The sequence below is a fragment of the Ammospiza nelsoni genome, chromosome 5 (assembly GCF_027579445.1).
Source record: "Ammospiza nelsoni isolate bAmmNel1 chromosome 5, bAmmNel1.pri, whole genome shotgun sequence".
NCBI lineage: Eukaryota > Metazoa > Chordata > Aves > Passeriformes > Passerellidae > Ammospiza > Ammospiza nelsoni.
Genome location: NC_080637.1, coordinates 44866374 through 44894119, shown reverse-complemented (window position 1 = coordinate 44894119; position 27746 = coordinate 44866374). Strand labels below are relative to the sequence as shown.

At 45.8% G+C, this 27746-nt stretch overlaps 1 protein-coding gene across 2 annotated transcripts in view; it reads left to right on the top strand.

Moving 5' to 3' along the window:
* NTN4 (netrin 4) overlaps positions 1-26246 on the top strand; it is a 47779-nt gene extending 21533 nt beyond the window's left edge. For both annotated transcript variants that reach the window (XM_059472494.1, XM_059472495.1), the window contains exons 4-10: positions 9145-9271; positions 10585-10773; positions 16908-17118; positions 17805-17917; positions 19071-19139; positions 20771-20941; positions 24532-26246. In XM_059472494.1, the coding sequence (XP_059328477.1) occupies positions 9145-9271; positions 10585-10773; positions 16908-17118; positions 17805-17917; positions 19071-19139; positions 20771-20941; positions 24532-24668 (1017 nt within the window). In that variant the 3' untranslated portion in view covers positions 24669-26246. The remainder of the gene's footprint in view (positions 1-9144; positions 9272-10584; positions 10774-16907; positions 17119-17804; positions 17918-19070; positions 19140-20770; positions 20942-24531) is intronic.
* Positions 26247-27746: the final 1500 nt, after the last annotated feature.

Below are 27746 nucleotides of genomic sequence, written 5' to 3'. Positions count from 1 at the left end.
GAGCTTCTCTGAAGATACGAGGGATCACGTAACTACCATTGCTTCTGGAGGATCCAAGGATATTGGGTTGGGTCTTGAACCAAGGGGATAGAGATGGTTTTGACTCTCACTCATGGGCTTTCTATTGCACTTTGCAATACCTTTCTCTGGAAAAAAACTCTGTGCTCTGGTTTTGAGAGGACTCCCATCACAAGAGCTCTGAGCTCCAATTCCTAAGGACCCACCAAGACCTAAACTCCAGGGAAGCAAGAGGCACTAACCCATAGGGCAGGTGACAGGCACAGCAGTGGCCAACACATTGGATGCCTGTGGCATGGCATGCCTGTACCCAGCCAGTCCAAGGACACTTGGTGCCACCAGCACATCTTATCGTTTCTGCTCATCCAGGCTGGCTCTGAAAGCTCTGGCTTTGCTGAAGGAAGAGCAGTAGGGAAAGACAGAACAGCCAAACATACTGTACTGAATGTTAGACTGAGAAAGATGGTTAAAAAAAAGAGGCAGTTAGTCTAGGTAAGGAGTCCAGCTCTTTGGGGAGCTCTCATTTCACTTAATTACAGTCTCAGACATGAAATAGACAGGATGTTTCCCTTCCACTAGAGCTAGCCTTGCAACATCTTGAAAATATACCAGTTTGAAAGCGTGCAGCTCTGTGATTGATAAGAGTGTTTCAAGTAGCACTGCTCCGCTTTCTGCAGATGTCCCCTGAGTGAAAGTCTTTGAAAGAAGGTGTTTGCTCAGGATTATTTTGGTGGGATACAACTGCATGGGAGCGTGCCCTGGAGCACCACTGAGAGTTGTAACAGAGCCTGCAGGCAAAGAGGCCTCCAGTACAGTTACAGGCTGTGGCAACCGTAGTGTGCAGGTAACAGGCAGGGCTGGGGGAAGGAAGCAAGTGCCAAAATCACACTGAAAACAGAGCAAGAAATAGCAACAAACCCCTGTGCTGGCCCCGAGGGGGAAATTCAACTCTGGTTATAAATGCTTATGTGGCAGGAGTCCCAAAGGTGACGTTTCTGCAGTGAGGCTGACTCATTTTGCTGTGTCATACTGTGCTTTACTTACCCCCCATCCTGCATGTCCCATGAGGGCTGTGCCAGTGTAGGGGTGACAATGCCTCGTGGTTTGCAGGGAGGGTCAAGGTGTGGTAAGAGCTTTCCTCTCCCAATACCACCTTTTCCATCATAGAGCTGGGGCAGTTTTGGCTGAGCCTAGTCCATGCCTGGCTCCTGTGGCATGAGGCTACTGCTGTTTGGGGACTGCAGTGGCACCCAACTCCTGCAACGCAGCCTGGGGTTTGCCAGTGCATTGCATCAAGATTGGAAGAGAGAGCTATTTCCAAGGTGATAGGAAGAATTCATCACACATGTGAATGAACAGAAAAGGGACAAAAGATTGCGATGTCCATGGCTGCTGTTTAGGTGGTAGAAGTGAAAAAACTTCTGAAAAGAGAGTAGGATTTCAGAGAGGGAGCGTTTTTATCCATTTCAGCTAAAAAACTCACAGAAAACATAAATCTGAAGAATTATGACCAGTCATTCAAGAGGTTGATAGAGATTTCAGTATAGTCTTTATGAACCTCTACCTACTAAGGGTTTTATCAGAACCATCAGTGTAAAACTGAGGACAACAGAAGCACAGTATCATTTCACAATACGATTATAAAATCTGGCTCTGTTTTCATGCTTGTTTAGACAAGAGCACTCCTGAAGAATATGCCCTAAGTTACAGTTAACATCGAAATCAAAGCATGTTTAAGATCGTTTAATAATAAACCGAACAACTTTTCCAAAAAATCTTTGTGGCAGTTTTCTTAGCCCCCCACTTGTTCTCAGCCTATAGGCAAAATCCTAACTGCAGCCTTAGTTTCAGTCCCTGCCTGGCCAGCAGAAGACACAGATGTGATATATTTATCTTTCTCTTGGGCTGCTCTGGGGAATCCCAGCAGCACTGGGCACAGCTGCCAGATCTCAGTCATATCTCACAGAGTGAGCAGAAGCATTTCATCCACCTCACCCAGAGACAATCTGACAAAAGAGTGTGAGTATGTGAGAATGCTGGGGGCTGCTGCTCTGGCAGGTTTGATGCAGGATCCTCACCCAAGGGGCCAGGATGGTCAGCTTGGGACATGGGCCCAGCTTGCTGCCACAGGATTCCTCCCATTGGATGTATTTTTTTCTTGAGATCTTGGCAATTTTGTTGAGAAAGTGATGGGTTTGAAGGTAAATATTGTGAGTGGCTGAAGTGAGGCCACAAGTCCACTTGGCCATGATATAATACTTACCTGGAACACCCTCAGTGTGTGGGCTTGGGATGCAAACAGGGTGGAACAAAGAGCGGTTCCTTCTACCCTGGCAGAAGCAGCTCTAGCTTCATTTTCTGGGGTGGGGAAACCTCTGTCTGCAATCTGTCTGAGCCAAGTCAAAGCAAAGTTCAACTTGACAGAGTCTGGTAGGAGATTTCTGTCCCGTCATCACCGTCTAGCTGCAAAACTCTCCATGATGCTCCTCTCCTTGTGGCAATTCCCCCACCTACCCTTTTCCTAAAAGAGAATGGAATTTGTGCAGGAAAACTCTGGTTTTGTTTGAGCACCAGAAATGCCATGTCAGCCTTTAGGTGAATTCTGAATACACAGGTGGAACTTCTGCTCTAGCAGATGGTGTATTTCCATGAGCTCCCCAGAGAACACCTGTCTGCCTGGGATGGCAAGGGCTGCTCCTCATGGGTAGTATGATCCTGTCTGTCCCTTGTTGGACATTTGTGTGCAACAGGCAACCGTCAGGTTGATACAGATACACTTTCTCTCTTCCCTACTTCTCCCAAATTTATTCAAAAGGTCACTACTCAAATCTCATCAGCAAAAGCCCAGTGCATACCCAGGAAAAGACATGCATGTACAGACAGACCTCCTATCATACCATGCTAAGCAGCTGATCACTTCTTGAGCTGCATTACATGGCAAACCACAAATATGAGCAAACAAATGAGTTTACATAAATAGGAGATCCCTCCTGATCTTCAGTGGACACAAGAAAACTGTTTTTTCCTCTGATCTGTGGCACAGGAGCTTCTCACCCTTTGCCAGTACCTCTGCACATGGAGCCATTGCAGTGCATGCTTGCTCTGCATGCCTCTTACCAGCCAAAGCTTCCCCGTGGCCTGCTTGCAGCAGCGGCAAGTGGCACGCAAGAGGAGAGGCAAGTGTTGTGTAAGCCTGGATAAGTAGCATCTTGCAATTTAGGAATCCAAAGTGGGGAAAGCAAACCCAGAGATACCTCACCTGGGTTCTGCAGTTCTGTTTCAAGGTGAGAGCTGGAGTTCATCCATCTCAGAGACTCCTTGGCCCTCCCTGAATGCAGATTCCTGCAGCTTAGCTAGCTGATCTCTCCAAGCTTCTTCCATAGTTATGAAGGTTGGGATCTTGGGTGGACTAAGATACTCTGCTAAAGCACTTCTGTAGTTAGGCAGGGGAATATTTCCCCCCACTTCCCATGTGGCCAACCCAGTGGCTGTTATAAATTGCTATCATGCTACTGACATCAAAAGATGCTCAAGGTCTTCCAGAGCAACGCTGACAGAAGCCTATTGTACAAGGAATTAAAAAAAGCCCTACTGCACAGCCCCCACACCCTGGACAACAAGCTTTGTATTCTTTCACAAGAACAAGATAGAATATGAGAATTTTCTCATGCATAAATTTGGTTGTCTGGTGCTTTGGGAAAAGAATACCTCTCCATGTGCTGACAGCCACCGGTAGGCATTGGTTCTAAAACTGGCACAGCAGTTGAAGCACAACACAGTTTAAAAGCTATGGTAGAGACTCAGTGTGAATGCTGCCATTTTCCTTTAGGCTAGAATCGTGCCCATTTTCCATGAAAGCTAAAAAAAATAAGAGAGAGAGAAAAAAAAATACAGTTTTAACAGTTCCAAAAAGGAAATTCTATTAAAAGCAGTTGCCCCTCCCAGCTATTTAGACTGTTTATGCTATCAGGTCTTTGGGACATTGATTTTCTTTTAGTTTGCATTTGTGTTGGACTCCATATAGTGGGTGAATTCTTACAATATAAATCAATTTATAACAGGTGACTGAAAGCATTTTTCCCTCAGTGCAGCAGTCTTTGTCACTGCCTAACATTTTGGAACATGATAAATATTGGGAAAAGGATTTTATAGGATTCAACTAAAGAAAAAGCCCTATGTATTTGCAATGTGAAAGGAAGCGCTGGAAGGTTATAATTTGGCAACAAAAGGCTCTGGAAGGAAGCATGCCCTAGCAACTGTCTTTGTATAGAGAAATCAGTCGCTCGTTTATCTTGCAGAAGGCAACTTTTGTAACACTCTTAGCATTGTGCCCTCCAGTGACTGACGTTGCGACTGGGCTGTCAAGCTAAGAAGGGGAACAGTGTGAAAGTGAACTGGATATAAAGACCCCATGACAAAATGAAAAATGTTATAGGAAGGCCTTGCTGCTTAAATGTGTCAGGAGCCGTGTGAATGCTTAAAGGAGTGAGACGTACTGGCAATTGTGTTTGTGTACTTAGTGATGCTCCATAATGACCCTAGTGGGTATGCCTTACAGCTAGCTATAAGCTGAGGTGAATGAAAAGGGAAGAAAATATGTGCTTTTCCCCCTGTCAATGCAGAGGGATCAGACTCTGAGATTCTGCCTTCAGAAAGGTGCTGAGATGCTGGGGAAATCCTGAAGGCCAGGTATGTCATTTTCCCATCTACCTTGTGTCCCAGCAGAGCTGCTGGGCTGGGTTCTCAGCCCCGTCTCCCAGCTGCTCTGTGCCATGACAGGGTATTTGCATGGCAGACCAGTCTCACAAGTGGCCCTCCTACAGCTCTCACAGACATTAATTTTGTCCAGTGCAGACAGTCTGTTGGCTGTTTTTCACCTGCTGCCACTTCTCCTTGTATTACCCCTTCTTGACCTTTCTCATATTTCTAGCTCTCATAGGATTTCTTTATTAACTAAAAAAAAAATACATGTCTACCTATGGGCTGCAAGAAAGGGCTTGCTACTATCCACATTTTTTGTTGTTTCCAATGCATAAAAATGTTTGCTGTCATGCTGGAATTACGTAAAAGAAAGAAGATATTTTCTTCAGTGGGATAAAGCTAGGTTGGAGAGACATTTCAATGCAGAGCTGTTTTGGGTGGTAGTAATTGTAATGCTATTTTAAGAGAACAAATACATCAGCCTGAGGCAAGGTTTTTGAATCACTTAGGTCTGACTTTTCATTAAACTTCTGTGAAAAAGGAATATGGAAAAGAAGGTACTAACTAAATGGTTGCACTGAGAAGCAAGCTATTAAGGACTGTGTTTCCCTCTGCTCCCTCAGTTTGACTGCCCCTTTAGCTTCTTCCTTAGTGGGTCTGCACCCCACACTCTACCTGGCTGATAGGGGTTGGGGCCACTATGAGGGGACCTTGGAGAGGCAAAGCTTTCTCAGCCCATTTAAGTAGCAGTGCTGCAAAGTGACACGGCAGTGTCAGAATTGGGAAACCTGCTGCCTTTTCCAAAGCTTACTCCCAAAGACTGGGGTCTGGGTAGCTGCTTCCGATGCAGAAGCGGGGTCAGCCAGGCCATTGCATCTGCCAGGCCTCTGCAGGCGTTCACCCAAACAGGAATCCCACTGAGATTATGGGTGCCCAGCCCTGCAGCAAGCAGGGGCACACAGGTTTGCAGTGTGCATTGCAGGCTGGGCTACTGAACAGCCCTGGCAGGCCCTGCCCAGGTGAGCAGAGGCCATGTGGGATCCACAGAGGGATCTGCACTTGGGAGGGAGCAGCTGATGGAGGCAGGTTGTGATAAACCCTGAGGAAAGGAAAGTGCAAGGCAGCACCCTTAGGGTAAGAATGGGGAACAGGTTCCTCCTGGCCCAGCTGGACAGCACCCGCTGAGTCAGGCAGGAGCCCAAGCCCACGGGCCTCTGTGCTGGCCCTGTGCTTGCCTTTGCACAGACAGCAGAACTGTGCTACTCTGTTATTTTTTAAGCTTTCCAGAGAGACCATTTGTTTCCTTTTGCCCAGGTGCATGGCGCCTTTACAAGCAATCTATACCAGGAGTGTCATGCCATGCTGTGCCTCTGAGTCTATCTAGATAAACACCAGCTGCTTGATTTGCATCATCTCCAACTTGGCTCTTTTGCAGCTGTCCTTGCCACAGTGTGAGAGACCACAAGCCTTCCATTGCTGCAACAGTTTTTAATTATGTACAACTTCTTTCCTTAGAGTTCACATACAGATTAATATTAATATATTGGTGCACAGCTATTCAGTGGTTTATTTATTAGCTCTGCATGCCAAATTAATGGTGGCACAGCAGATTCTTGGAATACCCATCCTATTCTGTTTTATTTTCACCCACCGTCCTTTATTTCAGCAATGCAACAATGTTCTATTCTACAGTACCTGGGCTTTCAGAAAATCCAAGCTCTTGTCTTTAGAGCCATGAAAGCTCCTTGGTGAGGCATTTTGCCTTGCTGTCTGCTGGTGTCTTGGGATGCTTAATCCTTTGAGGGTTTCTGCTGAGATGCTGCTGAGTTTCAGATGAGTTTTTGGATTATTAATGCTGAGCAACCTCTGGATGATTGATTGAGTCCCCACTGATTCTTTGTGTGGCTTTGGCAAGGAGCAAACTGAATTTGGAGGGTGAGACTACAGGCTGTGGGCATAGAAAGGGGGAGCACACATCCCCACAGTAATCACAAGTGTCCTCATGTCTGAGACAATTTCAATTGCAATTCTGCTCCCATGTCCTTCTCACTTTGGCATCATGATTGCAAAAGCACCAAAGGACCCTCTGGTTTTGACCATGGCACCCTCTGACTCCTTACAGTCACCTTCCCTTCTTGATCATGTGTGTCCTGGGTCTGGTGGGTCCCTCTACCCTTACAGCTGGGACAGTCCTGTGAGGAAGGGTTTCTGGAGGATGTCTCTGGACACAGATGTGGTTCAGGCTAGTATGTCTAGCCCTAACCACTCAATGGCCAAGGGTCTTGCAAGAAGCTCCTACCAAAAGTGGCATCAAAGAGTTAGGACACCATCAAAACCACCAGAAGATGACCAGTATAAATTCAGTCATCTTCTGTTTCCATGCAGGTTTTAAATATGTGTGAAGAGATTCTGTGACATTGGTTTGTGTGTGCACCTTGCCTAAAAAATATGAGACAGAAATTTATTGGCGAGTGGTAATTTAGGAAAGCTTGAAGAACATTTTGTTGGTTGTAGCAAAAATGAAAATATGAAAACACAAAACACACTTTGAGAACTAAATATACCCTCCACAAGTTTGTTGTTTCTTTTCTATGTTTACTTCTCATTCTTTTCAGACATCAGCACACATTTAAGCTTATATCAATACAGTAAACCAGGCAGACCAAGTAGTATCTGCAGTGAAACCAACTAGTTCCTGTGATGAGGCCAGATAGCACAGAAAACAATGTTAGCTTAGTATTTTCACTTTAGCTTAGATGCTTGTGCATTCTGACTCCATCCATACCTATCCATTGCTTATAAAGCACAGCTGCTGTTTGTATTTTTTGATGATCTGACATTTTAATGGGACAGGAATGAATTCAAGAAGTTTTTGAAAGATCTTGCTATTTTCATTTCTGCTTAAAACTCTTGGAAAGACTTTTCAGGTCAGTTTTGAAATTTTATCTGTACTGGTTACATTTGACTTCTGTAAGATAGCAACTGAAGTAAATTAATTCATCTATTCAAATTAATAAATCAGAAAGTTACCATAAGCCAGGAATGTGTGTGGTGTGTGTGTGTGCACCTGTGTAATAAGCAGGAGCTGTTTACAACATGTTCAAGGTCCTCTTCTGTTTTGTTTACTCTTCAGGCTTTTCACAGGAACCTTTTTGTGTGGCAGTCTCAACAGCAAGTGACGCAGTTAGGGACAGCACACTTGTAAAACCAAAGTTAAACTCTGTGGAAGGCAGCATTTTCCAGTAGCAGTTAAAGCCATGCCCAGCTCCAGGCTGGATCACCAGGTGCCCCAGCCACCCTGTGCTCCCCTCAATGCCAAAAGCAGCAGCAGCTGGTGCAGCTCCGTTGGTTTTATGGCCAGCTTGTGGCATGAGCACAGGGCCACGCTGGCAGCACAGACTGGGGCCCCTGGCTCCATCACGAGCAGCAGGAGAAGCTGAACTCTGCATTTAAAAGCAAAATGTGGAGCAGAGTAAAGCTGCAAACACAGGCACATATCAAAATAGCTACAGTAGGCAGCTACCTGCTATGCTCCATGGGAAAAGGCAGGGCCTTCATTCTTGCCAGCAGAGCTATGCTGCTGCAGAGCTTGGTCTTGTTGCATCCAGGCACTGCCGGCTGCTCGTGCCCTCTGGCCACATCCTGTTTTCTTTGCATTTGCCAAAGGGGTGAGTAATGCCAGGGACTGACAGGGCAGCTGGCACCAAGTGTGCTGTGCTGGCTTTTCATCTCCAATTACCCCCTTACACTGGGCTGTCTAGCTGTTAAATTATCTGTCATGAACATGTCCGAGTATAGTCAGTCATGGGCCTTGTGCTGTCCTTGATTCTTCCTTTGTGGGGCAAAAATTCTGCCTAGGATGAGTAGATATTTATGTTTCAGGGGGCTGATTTTCCTTTTTCTCGTACTTATTTTTGCTGGAGATAGCTGGGCACACAGAGCTGAGTGCTGAGATTGTAGGTGCTATTCCTGCAACACTGCAAAGGTGTATTCATGTTTATGAGAGAGAAAAAGAGAAAGGTTTTACAGTGTTTCACAAGGGTGCTTTGAATCCCGGCATTTTTTTAAATTTCTCCTGGAAATTCATGCTGCATCTGGAAATGGCTAAAGATGCTTTTAGATCTCAAAAAAATAAAAATAAAAAAAAGTAATATACCATGAGTAATTAATTAGCAAAGTAATTACCAAAAGTAATATGTCATGGTATACAATACCATGACATGCAGATCTACACAGACTAACCTAACTGAAAGTGTAACTAGAGAATATTTGCCCCTGGCTGAACTGGACACTATGCTATATCCCTCCTTCTAGTCAATGCAACAGCATGGAGCTGGCATGCTATTTCCTGTGTGTGGACATTGCTTGAGCCCCAGAGACTCTGGCCTTTGCTGTGGGTGACCCTTGCTCTCTTTCCCCTACCAGGTCCATGGGAAATGCATGTGCAAGCACAACACCGCAGGGCCCCACTGCCAGCACTGCGCCCCGCTGTACAACGACCAGCCTTGGCAGGCTGCTGATGGCAAGACCGGAGCCCCCAGGGAGTGTCAGTGTAAGTAGCCAGTCAGGAATGGTGTCTCCAGATCCTTGCCAGAGTGAAATGGTTCCTCCATGCGTGCCTTTCTCCTGTGTGTCCAAGAGCAGCACATCCTGAGGTGGTGGGGAGGTGTTTTCCAAGAAGCTCAGTAGTGAAGAGGCACTGCCACACCCCTGCCCAGCACCCACTGTGTGTGTGTGGCCAGGACAGCCCTGTTTGCACAGCCCCTCACTTGGCAATCCTCACAAGACCGCCATGTCTGTTGGTTTGGCCTTTCTCTGGGACCCAAGTGCATCTCCTGGGGATAAGGTCTGCTGTGGGCAGTCTGCAGCCTGCCAGGGTACCTTGGCTGACAAGGGGCCAGATTTGTCCTCTCCATGGACACCCTGACAAACACCTTTGCAGGAGGTATGACTTTCTGCTGCTGGGTGTGGGCTCTGCTCACCCCTGGGCACTAAGGGCAGGATCAGCCATGGGCTCTGGAGGTTTGTAGATCAGTTCTGCAGTGCCAGGGGGGATGCTTAGGGAGAGTGCTGCAAGCAGGGGAATGCAGAGGTCATGGAGCCATCTGCTTCAGTAAGAGCAGCAGTCTAGGCAGAAGGGTGCTGAGGACTCCCCACACCACCCCAGGAAGGCTTGCAGGCCTACTGAGTGCCATCCTGCCCTGGCTACAATGCTATCCATACATAAGCAACCATCAGCCTGCCAGTGTGGGCTATGGTCGTGCTTACTGCAGTGTGGATGATCCCTGAGGGAATGACAGTGAATTCCTACTCACACCAGCAGCATTTGATGAGCAGGCATTGGAATAAGTCTCACTTGACCCTTGACTTCAGTCGTGTGGGCATGCAGACTTCCTCCACTGCCAGCACAGGGTAAGGAGGATGCTTGTACTCTCTCACACACCTGTCCTCCACCTGCCTCTTTCCTCCCTCAGCTATGGAGGAATATCCTGACAGCACCCTCATGGCAAATGTTGTATAGGGCAGTGCTGATTTCTAAAGCTGGGAGGGAAGGATCCTTCCTCAGCAGGACCAGTAAATGTGGGTCTCTCTGTTCTGGCCTGACCACCTGTGGCTGTCCTGGTACTGGAAAACCTGTATTGGAAATAAAAGAATTTTTAAAAATCCTTTTTCTTAAATGTTATCTCCAGAGGTTGGGAAATGTAGATGAAAATGTAGTGCTACTTCATGCATTTGAATGAATAACGGGTTCATAGGTCAAGTCCCCATTCCAAAACATGGTTTGAGTTTTTGTGTCTCTTTTCTATAAACCAGTATCTTTCACTGCCTTAATGAGTTTTTCTGTTCCCTCTGGCTTTGCCTCAGCGTGCAAGTGCAATGGGCATGCCGACACTTGTCACTTTGACATGGCTGCGTGGCTGGCGTCGGGCAATCGCAGCGGCGGCGTCTGTGACAACTGCCAGCACAACACGGAAGGGCAGCACTGCCAGCGCTGCAAGCTGGGCTTCTACCGCGACCTCAGGAGGCCCTTCTCTGCCCCAGACGCCTGCAAACGTAAGTCAGCAGCCACGTGCTACTGAGGGGCTTCTCAGGGGGGAAAGTGTCAAACCAAAGGTGAGATCTTCTTCCCCCTCCTTGGAGCAGTCTTCTTGCTTCACTTGAATCCTCTTTGATACTACTTGCAAAAAGCAGCGTGGGTGAAAGTCTGTAGATGCTGTTGACAAATCTGTCCCGAGGATCCCTGTAGCCTGAGGGCAGGGGAAGAGAGATTATTAATTTACTTTCTCCTATTGCTATTTTTGGAGAGGAAAAGCTGCATCTTGTTTTCACGTTCTCCTTGTTTGGTGGTTGTTGCAACCTCAGAACGGGGTTCCTCAGCCAGCAGGGGTGCAACTGATAAATAGCATCGCCCACCAGTTCGTGTTCCCAGCAGCAGCAGGTGGGTATGGAAGGACAGACAGGAACACTGTTCTGTTAACTGATATTCCAGAAGGTGGGACACTGAGGACGCAAGACTAAAAGCAATGACTCAGGCACATGTGAAATTAAATCTTTCCCAAGCAAAGAAGCAATCCAAAAGCCACACTCCCCAAGGACCACTGTGAGGATGGTGACTCACCATGAGGCACTCCAGATCCCCAAATTATGCTGAGAACATTTTACTGGTCAGCTAAATCCAGGGTGCAGGCATGCCCTCCTCTCTGAGCCTACAGCCACCCACTGGCTTCACCACATTTCTCCTTGCTGACTCACTTACTATGAGGGGGGACCTTCACAAGTGACAGAAAGAAATCCAACTGACACCCTGCCTGTGTCTTTTGAGGAGACACTGAGCACGTCTCTCTCCTCTCAAGGAGAAGTACCTGCATGTAAAGGAAGAGGGAACCCTCCTGCAGTGAGGAGCTGCACCCCAGGCTGGGAGGATGTGTGAGGTTTCAGTTGTTCATTGAGGTCTGGTGGGGAACAGCTGCCTTTGTCCTGCTCCCTTGCTGCATATAATCCTCATGAGATTCCTGGCAGTCTGTTGCAGAGGTCCTCCTCCTCTCCACCTTTCACTCATTGCAAGGAGGGGCAGCAACAGCTGAACTGCCTGTTTTACAGCCCTAGTTCTCTTTATGGAAATGGAATTGACCACAGTTCATTGCTTGTGTAAATAATTACTTCACTGCTGTAGTATGTACACAATGATTTTTTTAAACAGTGAATTTAATGACTTAAAAAAGTTTCATTACCTACTTGTATACATCAAAGTTCTAAGTCTCCTCTGTAATATCAGATACTTTCCCTCCTTAATTATAGCCAGAACTTAGGCAATCAACTTTTGTTTTGGAGTCTCATTAGGAAAAAAAACAGGCTTAAGTGTTGTATTTACACACAGAGCAGAGGCTATGTGTTTTTTTCTAACTTGTGGATTCATCCTTGCTGATTAAAAAAGAAAAAAGAGTATTAATTGACTGCTGGTAGATAATGCAGGACAGAAGACTGAAATAAATGTTGCATGGGACCTTCAAGCTATGAAGCATCATTGTACTGTGCTTCTGGTATCTTTGCTGGGGTTGTAATTCCTGATATTCTTTACAAGCCAGCTCCCATCAGGGGAGATTGTGCACTTTTCTGAGGCATGTGAAGCTTTGGCCCTGAGCTGAGTGTGGTTTTCTGGCCATCTAAAGACACCACCCTTTACTTTGGAAGCAGTAAAAGTGGCTCTGCCTCCTTTGTCACCTCGTTCAGTCCATTGAGGGAGGGGAGTTCATGAGGGACTCATTGCAGGCTTGTCCTTGTGCCAGACTGCCCAGTCCATAATCTGTGGCTGTTTGCAGAGTCCAAGAAGAAGTCAAATAGCACCTCCTGGGCTGGCCAGCACTGAGTGGCTTTTCCTTCCTTGCAAAGCCAGATGGGAACCAGAGGTCTCGGGACATATTGCTGCAAAGCAGCCCCAGCTCAGAGGGAAGGCTGCCAACCCTGTGCACGTGCCTGTGTGCAAGTTAGACCATTGTTGATGAAGTCAGGCAGTACATCACATCATTAACTATGTGTTAGCCAAATTCCAGGGTTCTTGATTAAAAAGTTTCTCCCCACCTTTATGAGCCAGAGGAAGCTGTGGATGTTAGATGATTAATGGGTATTTTTGTTGACATATGCCAGTGCTCGGTTCTCTTGGCTTTCTGCATTCATCTCTGAATCTCTGGCCCATGGCATTCCAATTTCCACATTAAAAAAAAAAAAAAGCCTCCATTACTCTTTAATGCAACAATCCAGCTTTATGGACCACTAGACACTCATGAACTCTGGTATTTAAAAGCCAAAGATAACATATACTTAACAAGAACTGAAAGGTGCTCTTGAGTATAGTGAGAAAAAGTTTACATTTATTTACCTTCTTCATTAAGTAGCTCTACTTCATCACTTTTTTTTTTTCTGCATTTATGAATTGCAGAGCATGATAGTCCTTCAAGTGTCTGAGGAAGACAACTTTTCCTAGCACAAACTGAATTCCACAAATATAGGAATTATCTGAATGCTTTCTTTTCAGAGACCTGTTACTACAAACTCCCAGATGATTTTTCTCTGGGCTTTTCAAACCCTCACAAAAGCACTCCTCCCTAAGACCCCTTCACCTCTTCACTTCTGGTCTCCTGCTGCCAGGAATGCTCCCTGCACCCAGAGACTCAGCATCTCACAGGGGAGATGGCAGCTGCAGGGCCATAGAAAATGACTAATGACTGTTAAATTAAATTATATAAGATCAATTACAGCCTATGCCTGGAACATTTCCAAGCACCATGCCATGGTCTGCAGTAACAAGGGATGTGCGTGGAGCCCTATTATTCTTTCGTGGGAAGGCCATGGCACTGCCTGCTTGTTTCTGGCTCGAGACACCATTATTGTTCAACCATTGAAAATTTAAAAATACCTAGGTCTAAGTAAATAAAGGAGTTGTTAAGCCATAATCTTTAAGGATACTTTAGAGATTCTTGTAGGCAAAGAGTGTACATAATATTTGCTCAGGAGTAGGAGTGTACCTGATAAAATAAAACATTCTGATGTTTAAAACACCAATCTGATCACTCTTTCCCCCTGTCATACCTATGAGTTCTTTTCTTTCCATCCTCATGAGTTTTTAAGCCTCAGCTACAGTACAATTGCAGGCAATAAAATCGAGTTTTATAATTGTGAAGTTCATTTTGCTTTTCAACTGTAGGGGTTTGAGGGTAAATATTTGTCATTTCCAAAGGTTAGCAGGTTTCCAAGGAAACCACAACAGTATCACCAATCCAGGGCAGGGAAATCCAGTTCTGCTGGCATCCCACTTACTGATTTTTCCATCCCAGTCAGCACATGCAATGCCAGGACAAGCAGCTGTTAATTCATCTGTGCATGGAAGTCACATGCAGAATACTGCTATGTAGTTCTGGCTGGTAAAATGGCATTTTTAGCAATGCTGCTTACAAATCAAAAAGAAAGGAAAAGGATCAAGCTTATGGAAGGTTTCTCTTGATCCAAAGCTAGGGCCCAGCCATTCCTTCTCTCACAGGAGCTCCCTTGGCTGTGGAGACTCCCCGCCCCTCTGGTGAAGTGGCCACGACACATGAGACAGGCACGGTGCAGAAGCCTCACCCTGAGAGTCTTACACTCTGCACCTGTGTATCTACAATGAATGCCATCCAACACTGCCTGTGGCTACTTTCTCTGCTGCTCAGCTGCTCCTCTCACCTTCCTGGATGGGGCACTCCTACTACCTGTGCTACAGCGAGGTGCAGATTGTGTGGAAAGAGGAAAATGTGGTCTAAAACCAACACAGCATGGCTGGCCTATGAGGGACCAATAGCTCCAGATTTCAAACATTATATAAATCCTGCATCAGTCCTGCAACCTTTTCCTTCCTGCCCTTGCCATACTAAGGAAACACTCCATCATTTTTCCATGCATTTCTTTTAAATGTGATATAACACGCTCACATCTGAGCTCTAGAGCCTAATTTCTGTGCTTGGTACATAGCGATGGACTTGACTTTCTGTCTGCATTGCTCAGCAAGTTCCTGCTGCAGCCCTTCACAAACATTTACTGGGTTGAAAATTTGTCCCCCAAACCATTCAGATTAATGCCCTTTAGTGTCATCTTGGGCCTTCACCCACAATCCAAGAGCAAAACCTTCAATTTGCCAGCTGCTACCTTGGTGACTCATGGAGGAGTAGCCAGGAAGGATGGGATCCATGGAAGTGGATATTCAGGCCTGTTAGAAATTACCAGCCTTCACACACATCTCTTTCTGGCTTTTATTAAAAAGTATAGCCAATTACATTCTCATTTTTAGTTGTCTTTTTAATTACCTATGAGTTTGCTGCTCTTTTGCATAACAGCTTTTGTAAATTTAATATTCTTGCTTCACCGTAATGTTGCCACTGATGTTAAATTTTATATTAGGGGGAAAAAGGTATGTAAAAGAATTGTATAAAACATAAAAGCTCCAACCCCAATGGGATTGTATGTAAAATTCAGCTGAAACCTGACCAAAACGGGACCAAATCTCTGGCTGAGCAGTGGGTTTATCTCATTAACTGGAGGAGAATAGAAGAGCCTTAAGTGCCTGATATTTCCCCTGAAGGGCCTGAGGAATGCCAGAAATACCCTCCTCATCTAGTAGGAAAATAGAGCATTTGGCTGTGTGTATCAGGTGTAAAACACTTCACAGACTTCAGGAGAAAGGTATGCAAGTCGCAGTGCACACTGTTGAAAACTATGCTATTAAAGGTACCAGAGTTCACTGCCTGCAGCTACTTACACAGTTTGTGGAGAGCCTTTCTAATCTTTTAATTTTATATAATTATATTTGTTTGCAAGTGGAAAGGGTGGGGGAAATTTGGGGATTACTTTGGCAAAGATGTTGGAATCATAGTCGCCTCTAAGTTAACTGCCAATATTAATCTATCTTTTAATATTTTGAAACTATACTCCAGGTATGTCAGATTCCTGAAACCACAAAAATGTTGTCAGAGCAAAATTAAATGTATGTGTGCAGCAATAAGTATTTTAAGAGAAAAAAATATGTTGCCTGTAATGGCTTTCCAGCTTTGTTGCCTTCAGAGTTGCAAAATAGAAAGATTGGTATTAGAATTTAATGAAAATATTCCCTACAGGTATAATTTTCTCAGGAAACTCAATTTTATGTAAATGACACTTGGGCAAAGGCGTTTCAGCAGGGAATTTTTTGCCATAAAGTATAAGGCTGACCATACCATGTCCTGGTACAAACACTGAGGCAAGAAGAGCACAAGTCACTCAGTTGCTGGTCCTGCAGGCCACAGCATCACCTGCTGACCTGACCACATGGTCAGAGGTTTGGCTCATGCTTTTGATAGCTGCATTTCTGTTCTTTGAAAACATTAACATCTTTGGGGGAAAGTAGCTTTGTAACAGACATAAATTATGTTTATGTAAAAAAAACCCTCTAAGGAATAGATAAGGAAAACTTCACATCACCTATTTTAGGGCATCTTTTCTGATAAGCCAGTATGTCCCAGCACAGTTCTAGTGCATTGTTCTGATGCAAGAGGCTGTGAGGGAGAAAATAGAGCAGCTGGCATTTCTGTGATGTGCACTCTGCAAACCCGTGTCCTGGAGAGTATGCAAAAGCCTATCTCTGAGCTGTCAGTTCCCTCATTCTTTTTTCCTAATGTTTTTAATTGATGGTTTTAAAAATCAGACAGAGACAGAGGGGTACTTTTTGCTCAGCCTTCACTTTGATTAAAATGACTGTTTGGAGGAGTTTTTAACCTCCTGGATGCATGGCAGTAGTTATTATTTCAAAAGGCAATTATACTCTGATTCATTTTTCAATGAAGCACTCACAGCTGCTCAAACATCAAGTGAGGCAGGCACATCCCTGGGTACTTGGCCGGATTAGAATCCAGATGCTGCAAGGAAAGTAATAAAGGCCTGTTTGGCAAAACATTACACAACACCAGGCTAGGCTGACTAATTAAAAACTAGCTCACAAAACTTAAAATTCTACAGATTCCAAAGGGAGTCTCTGCTCAGATTGGTTTGGGTGAGGGATAAAAAAGCTCAGAAGCCCCGGAGGTGTCCCTCGGCAGAGAGGTGGTTTTGCAGGCATCTCCTGCACCTCGGTGATGCAGAGGCTGTGCACTCACAGATGCTCTGTCCCTCACGGTGTCCCTCCCCTGCAGCTTGCTCCTGCCACCCCGTGGGATCAGCCGTGCTGCCCCTGGGCCCCGGCACCTTCTGTGACCCCAGCACCGGGGACTGTCCCTGCAAGCCCGGCGTGGCAGGGCCCCGCTGTGACCACTGCCTGCCCGGCTACTGGGGCTTCGGGCCCTACGGCTGCCGGCCCTGCGACTGCGCCCGCAGCTGCGACCCCCACACCGGTGACTGCCACAGGTGAGCTGGGGGTCTCACTCTGTGTTCTCAGCTCCAGGAAGGCTCTGCTTGCACATGGCAAGCAGGCTGAAAGTATCCATTGTGTCAAATACTTGGAGTTTGGTATGGGTTTGATATGGGTTTGGTATGGCCAAGAAGTGGGGATAGAGTGGGAGCTGAGACTGTGGATCCCTTGGGAGCCTGGCACGCCATGGCACGGCACCAGCGATGTTGGAGTTTTTGCTCTCAGTGCTGGTGTTAATGTACCAGGTGTTTTCCATAACCTTCACCGTTGTTTTCTCTCCACAATGTGTAAAATGTGGGCCTCAGGGACATCTGAGTGAGAGGAGACCAAAGGCTTAATTTTGCTGTTTTAACTCAGCTTATATTAACTGGGGTTTGGAGTCAAGCTCTGACTTTTAGAAAACAGCACATTTTAATAATGCCCCACTCTCTAAATCTGACATGTTGTTTTCTTTACCAGACTGAAAATATTTGTGGTGTATAAATCTCTATAACGTATTTTAAACGCAAAATGGATCCATGATCCTCTCTGACAACACTCAACCTGTTCACCTTCCAAAACTGCCTCTTGCATTTACCACCAAGACACACAGTCACGCTGTGTCTGGAGGATGGGCTGGTAGTGGCCCTGCTCTCCAATGGCTCCTGAAAGAAGGTTGATCATCTCCCTTTCCTCTCAACAGCTCAGAAGTTCCCTGGCACAATGAAGCATCTCCTTTCCAGGCAGTGCTCAATGAGAGCGAGTCCACCTGGGGCTGGGAGGATGAGCAGGGCTTCTCAGCACTCCGGCACTCTGGTAGGACTGCGGCTTTGCACGTGTTCCACTCACCCAATCCCTCCCAGCCAGCAGCCACTGCAGACCTAGTCTGCTGCACTGACTTGTAGTTAGCTCCCTGGCAGTTGCAGGGGGAAATGGACATTCCCGCACTAACATGTGGAGAAATGTCCTTGTGGCCACCTCCTTCCCCTCTGAGAGCCAGAGTCTCAGAGGCCTTATGGTTCATCCTATCAATGCAAGGATGTGCAAACCCATTAGACAGATGCTCCATGCTGAATGCCTGTACCTAGCATTTAGCTGTTGTAAGGTAAGAATTTGCAGTCCTAGCTCTGAATTTCAAGGCTGAGTGCCCTCATGTTTTACTTGACCATCACATTTTAAAGGTATCCTTATATTCCCTCAAACTCAACAAACCAGCAACTTTATTTAAAGGGTGGGGTGTGCCACTTCACTGGCAGGCAGGTAGGGGATTTCTAACTCAGAATTTCTTTCCCCGATACCCACAATAATTTGGGCATTGCTTGCAGCTTGTGATGCAATTTGAGATGGTCTAGCATGCAGCTGGAGGAGTTATTTCCCTCCAGTGTTCCCAGCCTGGGGGAGGTGGGTGCTGCATGAAGGTGGGTGCAGGGCAGGCTCTCCTCCCTTGCAGCTGCTGCATGCAAGCAGGCAAGCATCATTTCCTCCGTTTTCAGAGAGGGGCTTGATAACATCTCGAAGATACAATAATTGAGTTAATTGAGGGGAAAGCTCCATCATTTGTCTAGGCCACTTCATTTTAAACGTAAATAAGTATATCGTGTTGTTCTTTGTTCTAAGATCACGGAAGTCATTAATCTGCCTTAACCTCTGCAACATTTCCTTTTAAAATTTTGTCTGGTACATTACGGTGTGGAAAATACCACAGGGAAAGATACGCATGTTATTTGCATCCCAAGGCAAAATAATAAGGCCTTTGTTTTCCTTCTCTTCTAATTGTAAACAAGGAGTAATTGCCCTTGGACCAAGAGTCTGTATTCACTCTCAATCTGAAAACAGTTGCAAATTCCTTTTTTTTTTTGAGGTCTTGTGGACCACTTGAAAAACCTCTGGCTCTTCCTGGGCTCTGCCTGCCAATGCTCCTGTCTTTGAAGCTCAATTCACCACCATTTGCTTCCTTCTTTTTCCCCAGGTAAATGCGAATGTAAAGAGCAAGTTTTAGGGAATCCCAAGGTCTTCTGCGGGATGAAGTACACTTATGGTGAGTTGTGGGTGAGGGGGCTGCAAAGGGAGGTCTGCAAGGCAGTGCAAAAGTGAATACAGAGCATGAGAGTTGCTGTGTGTGCACCACTCCATGCTGGCAAACCCACGGGACACTTAGTCTAAAGGCAGAACTTCAGCGAAAATGTACAGGTATCATGTTTCCAAGTCAAGGAGGGTGAATCTTGTTCTGTTGCTCTTGCTATCAAAACAAAAATCATGGGAGGACGAGAGCTGGAAATATCCCTGGGAGGTTGTCTAGGTCCAAGAGAGACTATAAAGCATTGTTACCCAAAGTGGGTCACTGAAACGGTGTCAGTAGACAAGATGCCCTAATCAGAGTCTAGAAATAACTGTATCTGAATGATACTGAATGTAAGGAGGGACTGTGATCACTACTCCATGGATAAAACAATTCCAGTAGCTACTGAGAACTCCCACTGTTGCAAGGGGATGATAGATATTGTCTATGTGTCTCTTGGATTTAAATGAATGAGAAGAGGCACTTTGTTTCCCAAGACCTCCCTGGTGTGTGCCAACGAACTGCCTCCTTCATACTGTGGCAGAGCAAGGAATGCTCTGTGCAGCACTCCCTTCCTTCACAAGGAATCTCTTGCAGGGGTCTCCTGCACCTGTTTCGTCTCACACTGAAGTTGAAAATGCACAGAGAGATAGCCCATACCTCTGCAGGCTGCAGAGCAACCCACAAAGTGGAGTTCAAGGGGTTGCCAGTTGTTGAAATGTAGCCCTGGATTTGTGATATTAGGAAAAAATTTGATTCTGCTCTGTTTTGCTTCCCAGCCACGATAGTAACTGTGTTTAATCTTGCAAAAGATAAGAAACTGGAAAAAAAAGAAAGCCACAAAACCTCCAAGTTCATAAATCTTATCTAAAGTGCACTCAGGCTGCCCCCACTTTCATCAGTCAACATGTGAAGGTGTCAGCTACACTAGAGAGACAGATGAGTTATGGGGCTCATCATAAGCTCCAGGAGGTCTCACTGAGAGAGGCTGCCCTGAGCTTCCCAGTGTGGGTGCTGAAAAAGCACCAGCAATATGGGGATACCTACCAGTATAGGTCAGCTGGAGGAGCTGAGCCCTGAGCCTCCATCACACAGGGGCTCAGCAGTGGAATGCCAGGTGGAGGAAATGTGGGTATGAGTGAGCTCAAAACACTCCCTGATTTGCCCCAGACCCCACCAATGGCTCGCTGTCCTCCACTGAATTTGGATTTGGCAGCTCTGCAAAGCAGCAGGACTGGCACTGGGTGGGATGAGGCTGAGGCCAGCAAAGCCTCCAGGTCCATCCCTAAATCCAACTGATTTCCAAAAGAGATAAGGAACACAAAGGGTTTGTTGAACTCGGGGGGAAAATGGGACCTCACACTCTCCTGGCAGTTCCAGAGGCCATGGCCAAAGCAACTGGCAGCATTTCTGTCCATGGGTGTGGGGATGTACGTGCTTCCCAGCAGCTGCTCTGATCCTGGGCTCCCCAGCAAGGAGCACTGGGCTAACTCCTGTAACAAAGCACTTGTCCTCACTGCTTCACCCAGACACCAGCACTAGACCAAGATAAAAAAAAGAGCCCTGTAAGTAGTTTGTATATTCCTGGTTTTAAATTCCTGTGTTCCCAGTGATCAAAACAAAGATCTTGTCAGCTCATGACAAAGGCTCCCATGCAGAAGTCAGTGTGAAGATTAAGAAAGTCCTGAAGTCCACAAAGCTGAAGATCCTCCGGGGCAAGAGGACACTCTACCCTGAATCGTGGACTAACAGAGGCTGCACTTGTCCCATCCTCAATCCTGGTAAGTTTGACTCCCTGAACAGTACATCCCCACCACATATACACAGATTTCATTGCAGCCCCTCTATCTCCTCATACCAACGAGCTGGGATTGCAGCCCGGTGCTAATTAAAAATTATTGTCTGTTACATCACTTGGATTCCAACAGCAATCTCCATCAAATTGAAATTTCATAGAGAAAAACTTGGTTCATCCTATAGGCTTTGAAACACACAGTTCTCTTTGCATAGCATAGCAACAGGCTTTCAGCTTTAGCAGTCTCTGTTCCCAGAGGGAGGGAGGTTCACATCACACCCCAATAGCATGATACATCTTTCAAAAGCTAATTTGAATCTATAAAAACATATGTAAATCTAATTTGAATTGGGATACTGCACTGAAATTCTAATCTAAACTCAGGGGAAGATTTCTCTTTGAAAGTAACACAAATTTAGATCTACAAGATTTGGAAGACATTTTCTTATGCAGTGAGGGAAGAGCTCCACAGTTTTTTCCCATCTTCTTTCACTGAAATGGAGTATAAGCAACAGTGGCTAAACAAAGCATGCAGTCTCCAGTATGGATAAGGACATGCAGGTACAGGGGTTTCTTCCACAGAGCGAAACTAAGCTCCAGCTGACACACCTTTCTTTACAACTCCAAGATAAATGAGCAGTTGCCAACTAATTCAAATGAAGGGCTTTCTTTCCATGGGATGTATACACCACTGGGAAAATGGCAATGGAAGCATTGATGTAGGTGCTGAGACATCCCTTTCATGTGCAGCACTAGGAACTAGGGGCTACAGGGCTATCTGTGGGGCTGGGCTGTGCAGAAAGGTCATTCACTGATGAGGTGTTTGCAGCCTTCTTTCATGTCCTCAGGAGTGACTGTCTGGTTTTGAAGGCAAGCTGCTGTGATAGCACAGCTGTAGCTAGGACTTGTCAGCTGCAAAGGTCAGAGGAATCAGCAGCATTAGGTAGGGCTCTACTGTTTAAGTGCAGTAAGACTTTGGATATTGCTGGAACACCAATAAATCACTAATCAAATAGCCATAGCTGGTGTATTTTCCATATGCAATGAAAACTCAAGCAAGAAAGCCCAGATGCAGCTGCCTTAATATGAACCTGAAGGAATGCAATGGAAGCTGTCCAAAACTGAGCCTGCAGGGCAGCCCCACACCTGACACCCAGCTTTGCCACTCGACTAACTTCAGAAGAGCTTCACTGATTTTCCCCAACAGATGAAAAGACAGCATTAATCACAGAATCAGTGGAGATCTCTTAGAAAACAGCAGAAAGGGGGAGATGCAACTGTCCTTAGTGACAGTCCAGGTGTCTGACACATCAGGTGTTAATCCCTTGTTACTTCCTTGCCAGCTCCCATGATTTACACTGCAAAGCTTGGTATTGTTTTGAAATGCAGCTGCTGGTCCCATGAGTATAAATTAGTCTCAGCCTTCATGCTGAAAAGAAGTTTGTGCTAATAGGAAACTTGAAAACATCTGTTGAGTGAATCTTTTAAGATTCAGTGATGTCAAAGAGGGAAAAAAAGATTCCTGATTTTTTTTTTTTTTAATTCATTATTTTCTTTAGCTACCGCATTCATTTCTGAGTGGCTTGCAGTACAATATTAGCAGATTCAACCCTCTATCACAGTAAGAGCTTATGGCCTACAGGTGAATAAACCAAAACCAGCTGGATGAAAAGTCAAGCTGACATAAAACAATTTTCTGACATACAGCTATAATGGAAACCACATCTTCAAAAACATAGAGGAGATCAAAGATAAACGGAAAAGTAAGACAGATGTGTTTTTATCCCATTTTACAGAAGTAAAGGGATGCCAAAAGGAGAGTAGGCGCTTAAAGGCTCTGACAAGGCAGAAAAACCTGCAAACATTTATCAAATCTGTGAGGGCTATTTTCAGATGAAAAACGTGCTTAAGTTCATACAAGGAGCGCCCTTTCACCACCCTTGCACACCTTCTGCTCCACACACACACACACAGAGAAGCAGATTCTGCTTCTGGGGGACACTGGGCTGAAAGATTTAAAGGTCTCACCTGTTTGCAAGGTAACAGGAGCCCATCTCTTCCATGGCTCTGCCAAGCACAGGCAGAGAGGCAGAGAGCAGCCTGCCAGGACAAACTGCACAGCCTCAAGTGGCATCTCAGTCATTTCATTTGTTCTAATTTTACAGCTCTGTAGCATCAGGTTGAAAATCTAGAAAGCCCTACACAGTCAGCAACCATGGCAATATTTGCTTGCTCTCTGAGTATGCATACCACATTTCTCTCTCAAGGGAAATAAATCTAGGAACCCTTGAAAAGTGATATTTTTAACAGCAAGATTGACTTGGCCAAAATTAATGTCTTTTGAAGGGCAATGCTGCCACACACCTATCCTGTGTTTACGTGGAAGAAGAGAGAATGTGTGTGCCCAAAAACTCAAATGAAGTAGAAAGCAAATTGTATTGCTTGACCTTTAACTTGGGAGGCACCCTCTCTTTATTCTGGACTGCAAAATGGAAGCCCAAAACAGCACAAGCTGCAGCCAGGATGGAGTGGGATGGCTGAGAGCACCCAGTGAAGGCCCATCTCCCGTGCCTGGGTTGCACCAGTGTTCCCCAGACTGGTGCAAGAAGCAGTGGGTACAGGAGGGGTCAAATGCTAGCTGTACCCTAAATGTGCTGCAGTGGCATGCTGACCCTGGCAGGGAGCTCCTCCTGCCATGAAAGGGATTATACTCCTTATTATCCCCATTTATGGCACATTTGTGGCTCATTTAGGCTGTTTGGATCTGTGGCAGTGTTTCTTTACCTAATTCAAGCCAAAGGCTTTGCTCTATCCCCCTGTTTAGCAGTTGTTACCTGGTTCCAAGCACTCTTTTGAGTCGTGTCCTGAAAGCCAAGCACAGACCTAGATGCCTGAGGAAAGCCCTGCAGCAGGGCACAACAGGGACACACTCCAGCCCTTTCTATCTGTTCTGAACAACCAGCTGAGGCTTTGTCAGACCCTGTCATGTCTCTAAAACATCTGGCAGAGGCAGAAATTAGTTCTTTTCAGTATGACAGCCACTCCTTCAGGCTCTTCCAGGGTACTGGTTCCTGCACATTTAGTGTTGCCTCTCACTGGGGTCTGGCATGCCTTTGCCTCCAAGGGGCCACGGGCCACTCCGAGCAAGATACTGAGCACTGGACTGTCCTGCACTGTTCCATTCCTTGAATTCGCTGAACTGATCTCCAGGCCCAGATTTATTCAGGGAGAAGTGATGCAGATGGCTGCCAAATGAAGGTAGTAGCAGTTCCCAGAAGAGGTGTAAAAACTTGCAGTGCCCCCCCCAGAGTTCATCCATCTTTTGTTTATATTTAGAAGCTCACAAAGTCACTTTTTGTGTGCTGCATCTCTCTGACAGGTAGCCACAGGAGTCATTTTGCCAAAGACACAGATAGAGCTATAGATATACAGATATACATGAGAGCCAATATATATAAATATTTCTTTGTTTAAGTGCTTTTTTGCGTGGGACTAGATATCCAGGCTGACTTTGCAGCTCAATAGGCCTCTTGAGCATGGTACTGTGCAGTCCCTGACCGCTCTGCTGCTTTGCAGGCTTGGAGTATCTTGTGGCAGGACACGAGGACGTCCGAACAGGCAGACTCATTGTCAACATGAAAAGTTTTGTCCATCAGTGGAAGTCGGCTCTTGGAAGAAAGGTCTTGGAGATTTTGAAAAGAGACTGCAACTAGAGGTGTGCAACTGCCTAGGGCATTTCTTTATGCACAAAATGCAACAGCCTCCACAAAGAGAAGACCTCTAGCATGAAAACTGGAATGTAAGAAAATAGTGCCAAAACGCGTAGTGAGGCATTCAGAGTTGTAGGCGCTGTCTAATTTAACCCTTTCTGGCCGATGTTCTTTCACTTGCCTATAGCTTCCTTGTCAGGGCCTCACCCTGAGCCCTGCTCATTGTTATGTTGAGGGAAAAAAAAGGAAGGGTGGTGGATGCTTGTCTCGCTCCAGTGTGCTGTTGGAGCAACTCCCATGAAGCCATTGATCACCCAAGACTGAACTGCCACCCTCAAAGAGCTACTGCTGAGAAGCAAACACTGCCAGTGCCACCAGTGTGCATCCTGAGTGACTTCCAGGGCTCCCAGAGGATGCTGTGGGGAAGGCAATGGGTAGGTGCTGCCACCCACGTGGCAATGAGAATCACTCCTTAGAAACACCCCCTTACAGGTTAGGACATGGCACCCATCAAAGAGAATGGGGTGCCACTTGCTTTTAGCCTGTTTGCCCTGCTGAAGGTTTCAAGGGCTAGATTCTCTGCTGATGCTGCTGAGGAGAGAGCTGCCGGAGTGAATTGAACCCCTCTGCCTTGGCACAGGCGTGATGCAGGGCAGAGGCCAGCTCTCCACCCACTGCATGGCTGCAGAGAAGAGCCAGCTGCAGAGGGTGCAGTGTCTCTGAGCTTTTGTGCTTGAAGTGTTAAAAGATGAACCTAGCCCTAGTGTAAATATTTCATTGTATAAAGCACTTTACTGCTTGCCACTTCACGGTGTGGGGAGTCTAATTGTGTTGGGGAAAGAAGAATTTGAAGGTGGCACGTGAGAAAAAACTCCCAGAAACAGAAGCACTCCTGAGGACCCCCCACAGTTGGACAGCATTAACAGTATAAAGGGAATGGCCAGCCTGGCACTGGCCACTCAGAGTATCTGAGGATGCAATCTGAAAGATAAAGTATTTGCACTGAAGTCCCAGCTTCAGACCAGCACTTGGACCCCGTGGGCAGGACTCCAGCAAGACTTTGCAAACAGAGTGGGGAGAAGAGACTTTGAGATAAAAATGCAATTGCAGGAGGAGAAAAACTCTTGACTGCAAGAAAAGGAGTGGATGTAGAGAACAGAAAGGACTTGCATTTACATATCACAACCCAGCAATTCATGGTGGGCCTGGAGTTTATTTTATTTTTATGTTAGTATTTAAAACTGAACACTTAATTTTTTTCTTCTGTTTATGTTATTGTTTGCAATATATACAGCCATTATACTCCCTCATTAACACCAGTATGAAATATAGCACAGTTTACTGCAGTTTTCAGCACTAAAATATATCCTTTCTGTAAAGCATCCTTAAACCACAATGTATTTTGTTCATGAGTGTGAGGGGAAAGAAGACATACAACACCAGAAAAGTCACTAGTCTACCAATCCACTTTACGTATGTATTTTTCTTTCAAGGTCCTGTGGACTCACAGAAAAAAAGATGCTATTTTGGTAATTTGTTTTTGTATCTCATGTATGTAATAAATATAATATGATTTCAACATCTTCTTCTCCTGTTGCTGTTTATGCCAATGGCAGCAGGGTCTGCATGCCTGCACGAAAGAGCTCAAGCAAAGATTGCAGTGGGTGAAGAGAAGCTGCCATAGGGGATATTTTCCTCTCTGGTTGGGGGGTAAAATGCAACACATGGTAGAAAGCAAAGCAGCATGGATGGCTCACAAAAATCTCATTTCACCTCTTGTTTTTGGGAGGTTTATAAGCTCTTCTCATAAGAAGGGGAATTGTACCTAAATATTTTCAAAGCTGGCCAGATCCTTGCCTCCACACAGTCTTGAAGGCTGAGCTGCAGAGCAAGTACTTATAAGAAGCAAGTTGAGGATGGCAGAAATAAGGTTTGTTCCCTACATTTGAAACTACTAAGGGGAAACAAAAGGCTGTGGGAAACAAATGCTGTGGCAAAAGGTCTACAAAAACACTGCAGAGTGAAGTCAAGCATCAGAAATTAGTGGCCAGGGGGTCAAGCCATAATCCGCAGTGTGGGCAGCTGCTCCCCAGGTGGGTGGTTAATCAGTGACTGCAGCAGCACCCATCTCCCTGCTGCAGGAGAGTGCAGGGACAGGCTCCCCTGTACAGGCACTCAGGGACCAAGAGCCTCCAATAGCTCTGTTTTGATTTAAAACTGTGAGTTTACCTGCTTCACACATTGTTAGCTTCATTTTATTTTAATGCCACAGAAAATATATTTGCAGTGGCTGGCTGATTCATGTGGCCTTGTGAAAGCTGGTGGGTGTGATCCCACTGTCCCAGCCAGCTCAAGCACTGTAGGAAACCAGGATGGCTTTGTTGGCAGTGCTGCTTACAGCATCTTGTCTGACTCCTCTCCTAGCCTTGGACACTGATGGTTTTATGGAGGAAAGGGGTTAACTTCTGAGGGGTGCATCTGCCCTTGAGAAATTTCTGTCAGGGGATTTTGGCTGCAAGAAGTGTCCCATTACAAGGAGCAGATGAGCTGGATATCAAAGAATCACAAAATCAGTTGGGTTGGAAAAGACCTCTGATATAATTGAATTCAAGCTTTGACCAATCACCACCTGATCAGCTAGACCATGGCAATAACTGCCATGTCCAGATGTTTTTTGAACACCTCCAGGAATGGTGACTCCACCAGCTCTCTGAGCTGCCCATTACAGTGTTTAACACCCTTCCTGTGAAGGAATTCTTCCTGATGTCCAACCTGAACCTCCCTGGCACAGCTTGAGACTATGTCCTCTTGTCTCCTTGCAGGTGGTTGTAGAGAGAGAGAAGGTCTCCCCTGAGCATCCTTCTCTCTAGGCTGAACAATCCGAGCTCCCTCAGCCACTCCTCACAGGACTTACCCTCTAGACCTTTTCTATCCCTCTTTTCATATGAGATCACAAAATGGCCAACCAGGCTCTCCTTAGCAAGAAAAGCTTCTTTGGACTCTGTCTTTGCAGCTCAGTGAGTTAATGGAAGCAGCCTGCCTGGTTTATCTGTTTATTGCCCTCTGTCATGTGTATGAGAA